Genomic DNA, 10,075 nt, shown 5'->3' on the forward strand with positions numbered 1-10,075 from the left:
AAAATGCGGCCCGAGCCGCTCTAGCGTGCTCATCTGTGTGTGTGGCGGAACTCCGCCGTGCGTGATACAGAGAGCAGAGGAGAATTGTTAACGCGTGACCATGTAGAGACAGAAATGACACGATGACATAACACCATAAATAGTATGTTGTTACGTTATTATATGAAGCGTCCGTCACGCAAAATAATATGACTTTAGTTTATAAAGAGGTAAGACAGAGCTCTCTCCTCTCCTCTACATAGTGCAGCATGTAGCGGACTGGACATACCACTTGTCAATCAGGTAAAAGGGGCGGTATGTTTTCTGAGACGTTTGCTCTCACACAAACTGTTCCTGGCCCGGCATAAAACACGATCCGGATAGATTAAATTATTTTTGGACATACCTAATTTTCTATTTTAGAAAACAGTATTTTAGAACAGTGGCAATAGTCTGGAAACATAAATATTTTTCCATACTTTATTTTTCATTTTCCATACTTTTTAATACCTGGAAATTGATCAAATTTATTTCCATACTTTTCCATACTTTCCATACTTGCGTAGGAACCCTGCAGTACGTAATACACTGCATGTTCTCATACAACCCCACTTCAGAAAATCCGAAAGAACCCTTTAACTCAGCTATCCCTTTAAAAATATGCACCATTATTTCCAATTTAAAGCTAACAGTTGTTTTAGAGTAGCTGCCACTTTAAGGAAATGGTGGGTATCTCATTTTTGGAACAAATCTGTTGAGTTAAAGATATAGGCCACATATTCTTAGCCTGCTGTCACTGTCTCTGCAGATTCTGATCAGGTTTCAGGCGTTCATGTCGCTGACTGCAGCCTGAGACAGTGTTGCCTGAGCGCAGACTACTGGCTACACCAAGCAGACTCCTGAGATATAAATAAATGTTCTGTAGTGATGTAGGAGTAGCAACCCACACAGCCCCTCTGTGTTTGCTATCCTCGCTTCCCTGCTATTTGTCATCTATTCATATCACAGTACTAATATGTCTCTGTCTCTCACACAGAGACAGTACATGTGTGTGTGAAAGTGTGTGTGTGTGCTGCTATCAGTATTGTGCTCTTTACAAATGCAGATATTCACACCTCAGAGTGCACGACCATCTGTTGAAACAGCCACCTCATCACAAAAAAAAGTTCTCCGCGTCAACTCTTGGAAACTAAATGAGAGTTCTGATTTGACCTCATTTATAAAGAACAGAGATCTATAATTATCTGAAGGAGGGTTGTGGAGGAGGAAGCAAGCAGGGAGGATGGGACGAATTTCTCAAAAGGGAAGAATGACAAGCAAAAAGTTACAAAGGAGGAGACCTCATTTCATTGCAGGTGTCCAAATGCGGCTTAGGGAGGCTAAAGAATGAGACTGATGTCATGTCTAAACACACATAGAGAGATGTAACAGTGTGTGTGCTCAAAAATAATACGCTGTGAAGACTCTAGAAAAATCTATTTGTCCTTCTCTTGATTACTGCCAAATAAGGCGCAGTGGTGGGTCACACATTTAAGGATAAAGCCAGTGGAATTAAAAGATAATTATATGATTACCGATGTGCATCGCTGGGTGTCTGGTCTGTGTCCAGGAGCAAAAGTAGATGATTAAAAATTGTGCTGGTTAAAAGGTCAGTCATATTTTATCCACTAAACAAACATGAACACACCAGATTAAAGAGGTTTAAGAACCCCTCCGGTGAAACATGTCCATATGGTGTTTTTAAATGCTACAAGACATATAATGAGTGAAATAAGCTGTCAACACAATGACTGAGCATCTCTGCCTTGGAGCTACAGTGCACCAGTGACAGTTTCAAAAACACGGATTCACACAGCCAAGGTTTGTTACATCACAAACCTAAGGAACCAATCACATCAACTTGCAGGGTGGTGCTTTCCGTATCACTGATATGATGCCACGACGAAACAAGGGTTATCAGTTGCTACATATCGGTATTTTGCAAGATAAGTTTCACTTCCACTTCACCCTGTCAGAGCCGGCCATCGAGAGCAAGGTTTATCTAATATTAGCATACATTAGCGCTATTATTATTATTAGCGCTTTGATAACGTAGTAATGCTGACGGCTCATGTTACCTATTACTGTTTACATGTAAAGTTTGTGTTTAATGAGCAGAGTCAAAGGTATGAACAGTATGAACAGGTAGACTCGAGCTCCAGGCCTGCACCTGAGGGAGGCTAATTTGCAAATTCATATTCATAGATCCGTGCATACTAAATGAGGTAAAAGTGTGGACTTATGTCTAAGCCATTTTAAGGCATGAATGGATTTCTGAAAAAGGAAAAACACTTCTAACTATGTAATTCTGAGGAAAAGAGAGTTTTAGGGGTGTAATCATTATCAGTGCCAGGAGAGGAACTTTAACAATACATGTGATCAAAGTATGAACTCCATCTGAAATTTAAGTATAGCTTAGGGGGATGAGAACAGGTATTTGGCCAAAAACCAAAGTACTGGACAAAATGAGACTTTGATGTGATGCTGGCGCTGGATGAAAAGTCAGACAATCATTAAAAGTTATTATAATTAATCCTGAAGGGGGAACGAAACTGCGAACTAAATTTTGTGGTAATCCATCTGATAGCTGTGGAGGTATTATACGAAAAACGAAATATGTCAACCTCATGGTGGCACAAGGATTCATCCTCTGGGACCATGAATATCTGCACAAAATGTAACAGCACTCTATCAAGCGGTAGTCAAGTTAAATCAGTCTTTCCTAGAGCTGCTACCATGGCTAAAAAGCAAACCATCATGGTGCTCCTTGTGCTTTTTGTTCTTCCTTCAGCCTGAACAAGCTACACCTATTTCTACCAACACAACTTGCTCCATACCAACTTATAAATGTACTGCCTTTGGTACCGCCCACGCTCATCAGCCACTTTAATAAAAAGCAGTTTGCGAGGCACTTGTGAGCCACTAATGCTTCTCATCTTGTGCAGTGCAGCAGCCCAGCGGTAGCCGCAAACAAGCTCCGCTGACTCCTCCAGTTAAGATTAAACACCATCATTATCAGCACTACTGGAAAAGAAAGCTGTGTGCACAGCACGCACTGTGGGGTAAAGAGGAAACTGATAAATACGGATAGAATGTGGATATTTACACCCACCATGAACATCCTCTAATTAGTCTTATTCCCTCATAGGGCATCACTGCAGTAATAGAGATGTGAGTTGATTACTACACAGCTAAAAAGCCACACTTGCTTTGAAACAAATCTCCATGACCATATTGTCACCCATGCAGGCGTCACGTGGTGCACAAAAGCCAAACGTGCCTGCTTTATGCCAAGAAGACACACTCAGTATAATACAGGCTGATATAGTTTAAAAGGAATATTTATGTAATCAGTACAACCAGCATGTACAAACACACACAGATGCACACACACACACTCTCAAACACGTGGCGAGAGATTACATCCTAAAAGCAGAGCATCACTCAACCTAATGACTTCACTCACTGAAGAGAAAGGCACAATGACATGCCTGTGTGTTCCAACTAACTGTGTCCATCATAGTGTGGTCACATCACATCAAAGTACGTGAACACACTGCTGACGGCTTGAGTTAATAAATTATAGATGTGAAGCTCCAAATTGCCTTGAAGAAAGGTTAGAAGATGACAAGGGAATAGAGGAGTTCAGAGCTGGAAACATCAGATATTAAACATCAACAGCAGCCACCGTCTTGTTCTGTATACCATTAAATATTCACTTGCCTCCCACTTCACATACATAATTACACTGATGGCAAAACACTGCAGGTGGCAGGTGCAAAAAAGCTAATAAAATGCACAAATTCGCTCAACATCAAGCCACAAAACAATTTCAGAAAACCTTCACAAATTCAACCTGAAAAGAATGGAAAGGTATACTCACCCCAGACAATTCATCGTTTAGTTGTCACCCATAGCTCAAAGAAATAAAAAACTAATCACTAAGTTGCACCTTCTAATACTGAGCAGAACGGCAGACACACCTATGCTTTACTGCTGCCTCTCTGAGGGAGATAAAAGATATGGTGGGACCTTGGTGCGTGCGGGAAGCTGTCTTTACCAAGTGTCAGGGGAAAATGGTCACCACGGCAGAGAGAGAGTGGGGAACAGCCCGAGCTCTGAGCGGAATAATGAGAAGAAAATCCATCAGAGAAAACACACACACAAAAAAAAAACCCTCGCAGAGAGGGAGAGAGAGGGAGGTAAGAGAGTTGTGAGATGGGTGGGGGATGGAGAAAACCACAAAGAGATGGCATTAATATGATTATTGGTGCCTGTGCAAATAGGAGTGTCCTTCGTTAAACAAATACCAATGAGGAGTTCTCGGTGTTTGAATTATTCATGGCCAATTTAAGGCAGAAAAATCCTGTCGCCTGACGTCATTTCGAGTCGCAAAACTACCCTCACGCTGCTGAAAACCCTTCTGACGGGATATTAATACCACTAAAAAGAGCTCAAAGTGGTGTAGTAGTGCAGGGAGCCATTGTAGTAAGAGAGGAAAAGGTTCGATTGGCTCCACTTGTGGACGGAGCGCAATCTGTGGACAAACTGTCTGGGGATTTAGAGGAAAGGCAGGAGCGCTGGTCATTCTGGCACAGAGACAACCTCATAACTCTGGCTACCTGAGTGGTTTTTCACGTTTAGTTGTCTGGCGTCATTCCACTTCACGGAAACACAAAAAAAACTAAATAAATAAAAAATAAAATAAATAAATAAAAATACCTGTTGGGTGTAGCTCCAAGTTTTTTTCCCTTTTTTTTTGCGGTATGGCCACCCGTATTAAATTGTTTCCACAAAGTGAGCACTCAACTAAATCTGTCCGTGGCTCATCATCACACACACCTCCATGCTGTGAATACCGTTCATGTTGCCAATCCTCATTTAAAAACTCTTAGCTCGGGGCCCCCTCCGCGTCGGTTTAGTCTCTCACTCATGACACTGTAAGCGACTCGGAGGGGTCACTGTGGATTTACCCCGGGTGGCAGATGGGGCCCACCTAAACCTAAAGCGTAGCTCTGAAATGGCTGGCAGCGGTCAAGACCCCCCCTCTCTAATCCATCCTGCAGAATGAGCAACAGGAAAAGCCTGTTTACGCACTCGTTATTACTTAAATCCCTGCAGATTATCAAACTTTCCGCTGGGACTTGAAAATGACAAGAGGGGGTTTGTGTGGGACACAATACCAAGAGTGGGTGTAATAATTGAACATCACTGGGAGCTTTGCAGAAGTACAAACTGTCCTTGGCTTTAATGGACAGTTTGGCAGCATAGAATGACAGGAAACATGGGGAGAATGTAGACAACAGAGGGGGATAACGAAGAAGAAGAGTCCTCCAGCAATATTCAAACAAGGGATGTCTTGGTTACATTATATGTGTCTCAGGATGCTGCTTTGTATGGGCGGTGGTAGGCCACTCTGCTAAATTTACACATGGTTTCAAAGAGTGGATTAGACAGAAGAATGCAGCCATCTTTCAAATCTTTCCTCTACTTTCTATAAGCATTGGAGTCTATACTAGATCCATGATAGGGCCCATAAAAATCAGACCTGACCCTACGTGAGTCTGCACATTTTTATCCAAGCTCGACCTAAGCCCGATTCACTGCAGCAGTTCTGAGCCCGAGCCTGACTGATAACTTTAAATTAACATTACAACATTTATTGCGAGCTAAAGTCAACTAAAGTCTTCTCAATGTGGTAACAGACATTTATGAGCTCCAACATGCACTGCCTCTACAGAATGTCAGGCACAGCCCAGAAACTCAGTCAGAGGTGGGAAGTTGGAGTCCGGATGGGTTGATGGCAACACAGCCCATACATTATTCATGTATAAGGTCTATATTTGAAAAAAAAAACCACCAGGAAATCGAAGCAAACTTGACCCGATTCAAGCCTCAGGAAACTTCAGCCAGCCCAATCGAGTTCAAGCAGAAAATCAAAGCTCTATTCTACACGATGTCTGGCAATCGATTGTAACATGAGCTGAAGTGCTTTGCCCTTACCTGATGCTGGAGATGAGCTGCCGGTGCTCATCCGTGGTGAGTATCTCAGGCAGCACCGCGGCCAACCACTCGACTCTCTTCTCGGCCGCGTACTGCTTCAGCACGGCGAAGAGTTTCTCTTTTACTTCAGGCTCGTCACCTAATATCTGGTCGACCTGACGGTGAAAGGATGATGACGTCAGAGGCTGAGAGGGGTTTGAGGACAAGTAGGTGAAATGAAAAACAGGGTCGATGCTGTCGCCGTGCCAGATTGTTACCATAACGACACTTCTTCTGCAGTTCAAATAAAGAAAATGGGCTTACTGAGAGCTATTGAGTTTGGTCTCGAGCTTGGGTTAAATCTCATTTTTCCAGTCTAGTATTTTTTCCTATCCCTCCAAAAGTGTTTCAGCTTTGTGGGCTTCTGTTTTTCTCCTTTCATCATAAACTATTTAAGGCTTACACCTGTGCAATGCTTGAAACTTCACACATATATTTGCTGGATGTTTAAGGATTTAACACAGCAACTATGTGCCCTGTTAGAAGGAAACTCTTTAAGTATTGCTATAACATTTGCAAAGACATGGCTGTAGCATGTCCATTACAACAGAAGGGTCCCAATCCCACAGCTCTAAGCAGATTCAAATACAATTTAGCTAATTCTGATTGAAACCATGAAGAAGACGACATTAAAAACCTTGTAAAATAAGCAAACTTCTCTAAGTGTCCTTAAACTGCCCTATAGAAATGAACCTACATCCAGATGCGTATTTCAACGTACCTTCCTGTTGAACTCCAGAGCTTTATGCTTCCGGTCCAGTCTCGCCCCCTCTCCTCCCATCTGACTGTCCTCTATGCTGATGCTACGTTTCTGCCTCGGGCCGAGACACAGCACCCCCAGACGGAGCGTTCTTCCCTGGGACGCTTTGATCAGCGCTGCGGCCGTCTCGTGCTGCCTAACGGGGATGCCGTTGACCTCCATGACGTAATCCCCGGCCCTCAGACCTGCGCGGCCAGCTGGGGAGCAAGGCGAGCAGTCCTCCACCAGCAGGGGGCAGTCTCCTACGATGGTGAATCCGAAACGACCGTCCGGACCTGGTATGATGTCCATCTGTAATAAATATGATTTTGTTTTTTTAATTTAAGAACTTACTTTAAAAAATCTCCGGATCAGTGAGTCTGGACTACGATGTGTAACTTGAGTAATACCTGCTGTATGCGGGACACCACTCCGATACTGGGAGGGATGTTCTTCTGAGTCTGGGCGATGGCGATGACAGCTTGAGGACCCAGTGTTGACACATTGTGGCCCTCGATCTCCAGGACTTGGTCCCCAGCTTGCAACCCCGCCAGGTGTGCGCTGCTGCCCTCTTCCACAGATAGGATGTAGCTGGGTCCAGTGCCACCAAGTTGGAAGCCGAACTCCTCAGGCCAGCCCTGATTGGACGACGGCATGCTGAGGACTTAAGGGATGAGAGGGTGGGTTAAAAAAGGACGCTGATATTTGAGGATGGAAGTTAGCACTTGTAATCCAAGGACTTCACAGAGTGAGGTCCTGCACTTTGGAGCATCACTGCAGACAGAAATCTACGAGGTTGTGACACAGCTTGCTAAAACATGAAGAGAGATACACACTCACCCACTGTGGCCAATATGTTCAAGTCTATCGACATTGCAAGAACACCTCTGGATCAAACACTCCTTTGCATGTCTTAACAGAGCTCTACTTCTATGCATTCGTGCCCGATCTCTTCTCCCTGCCGCTGTCTCCTGTGTCTCAACTTGTACTATCGAGTGCGGCTCTGTAACCCTCTACCCTGAACCATGACACACTCAGCGCTCCCTGACCTGGTTCACAAGCTTCAAAGCAGCCAATCAAATTAAGGCATCGCAGAGATTGTGACCTTAATTAGCTTGAGAGACAAAAGTTCCCCCAGCAATTTTCTTTTTTTTACTCCGTGCACATGCAAGACTATCCTGTTGAATGGTAATTATGTGATGGAGCACACCCCTGGCTGCACCTATACCTTCTAACCAGGTGAGAGATACAAGGTGGCATCACATAACAACCAAATAAACTGGCATATAAAGAGGCACTTGTAGGCCAAACTTTGGAGTGAAATATTAAAATGATAATGAATTAATCCGCATGTGACAGTTTTCAAAAACAACTCTAATATGACAAATACAGAATTACAAATATGGACATGTTGGCTTTTGCTACAGTATAAGCCCTCTAGCTCAGCTGGAAGCTAATGATGTGCTCCACATCGTCCAAAGCCACAGCGCAGCAGGATCCACACAGTGGACGCAGCTGATAAAAGACTTACAGAAATCTTTGGATGGATACCGAGAGCCCCGCCGGAAAGAGTATCTGCCTTTTTTGTTTTGCAAAAACTTCTTCATCTTGAATGTCAAATAGCAGGCGGCCTGCTGGCAGCCTGATATCCAATCTGTCTTCTTAAGTGTAATGTTTAAAAAAACAAACAAACAAAAAAAAACAAGGATCGACACAAAGTCAAACAGAGAGGGTGACAAACTCAGAACACTGCCCCATTCTTCCACCCTGAAACCTCAGCAGTGTCCTCATGAGCAAACGGTGAGTGCGCATGAGAAGCGAGTGCGGTCTCTCTGTGAGTGTGTCAAGGAGTTAGTCCTGCGTCTCATCCCTGATTCATCCTCGGGCCAGCCTGCTACCACAGTGTTAATCAGAAAACTGGGACGCATGCACCCGCGCACCTCGGTTCCTTAATAATTCTCTCTCCAAAAAGGGTATTGTGAGGCCTCATTTTTCTATAAATACACCAATGTGTCTTTTTCCTCCTCCTCCTCTCTTGGCTAGGTGGCTCTCCGAGGGACCGCTGCTGCCCCAGAATCACTCTGCGTCGATGCAAGAAAGCCTGATGAGTACTAATTGGAGCGTCTGCATGCCTGGAATTCTGTGTGTCCATTTGTGTGTGAGCACACTGAGATGTTCAGTCCATTGAGAAGGAGTGGGGGCAATTTAAGACTTTAGCCTGTAGGATTAGTAGGATTATGAGCTGAATCTTCTGCACTCCTCCACCCCCCCTGTCATTAATACTGAAGGAGCACATGCTCCCCTCCCTTAATGAATACAGACAGCGACAGCACTGGAACCACACAGGACCTGTGCATACCAAATGACAACACTGCAGTGTCACAATACCATCTGCATCAGAGGCTGAGTTTAGGTCAACGCTGGAATGAAGGCATTCACAATTTAGGCTTAAAGGGATAGTGCAGATTTTTTTTAAGTGGGGTTATATGAGGTACTCATCCATAGTCAGTGTATTACCTACAGTAGATAGTGGTCGGCACACCCACAGTTTGAAGTAGTAGGCAGGAGTACAGCCACATAAGCTAAGCAATGTACTGCTGTGGATGGAGGCAGCAGCAAAATGTATTTTAGCTATCTAAAGAAAGGCAATCAATCAATCTGGAGCCGTTATATCGCTCTCTTCACAGCCAGAGTCCGTTGAGAATAACAGTAATTTAACATTGCTGAACACAAGAGCTGATCAGTTTTGTGCAGTAACAGTATCATGGGGTTAAAGCCATGATGCGTATACATTTTTAGATGATAAATCATCTTCCAAATTGGTTTGCTGAAATTCGTTTTATTGAAAAATGAGAACATTCTGGTGACAATTGGTGTGGTCTATTCATTGATTTAAGCCTGTTCTTTCTGTATCCTGAATCAGATTTGTGAGTTAATCGCAGTGAGCGCTGCTGCCTGCCTTTCTAACCTAAACCTTTTAAACATTTTCAAAACCGTGTATCGTCAATGCTGCAAATGACCATAATATTATACAAAACCAAAAATAAGAAGTGAAAGGATTAAAGCTTTAGAGTCCTGACAATATCCTTGTGGCTGTCAGATCATCTTGTATTAGAAAAACAAATGATATGTGTGTTTCCTTTGGGGTGGCGCTGAAACAATGTCATAATGTCCTACTAAAAGTGCACTAATTAATATTGTAATCCATAATAGCACTAAAATGAATAACTATGAGTAATGTGGAAGCAGTGACTCATAGTTAGGTTGTCAGAAGAA

The 10,075-nt window shown here is 43.4% G+C and overlaps 1 protein-coding gene across 1 annotated transcript in view; it reads right to left on the reverse strand.

Moving 5' to 3' along the window:
- Nucleotides 1-8,937, reverse strand: part of grid2ipb (glutamate receptor, ionotropic, delta 2 (Grid2) interacting protein, b) — a 49,500-nt gene extending 40,563 nt beyond the window's left edge. Inside the window, exons 1-4 of the mRNA XM_050060892.1 lie at nt 8,331-8,937; nt 7,210-7,463; nt 6,782-7,111; nt 6,022-6,176 (exon numbers count right to left, since the gene is read on the reverse strand). Of these exons, the coding sequence (XP_049916849.1) occupies nt 6,022-6,176; nt 6,782-7,111; nt 7,210-7,463; nt 8,331-8,406 (815 nt within the window). The 5' untranslated portion in view covers nt 8,407-8,937. The remainder of the gene's footprint in view (nt 1-6,021; nt 6,177-6,781; nt 7,112-7,209; nt 7,464-8,330) is intronic.
- Nucleotides 8,938-10,075: the final 1,138 nt, after the last annotated feature.

The sequence above is a fragment of the Epinephelus moara genome, chromosome 13, assembly GCF_006386435.1.
Source record: "Epinephelus moara isolate mb chromosome 13, YSFRI_EMoa_1.0, whole genome shotgun sequence".
Lineage (NCBI taxonomy): Eukaryota > Metazoa > Chordata > Actinopteri > Perciformes > Serranidae > Epinephelus > Epinephelus moara.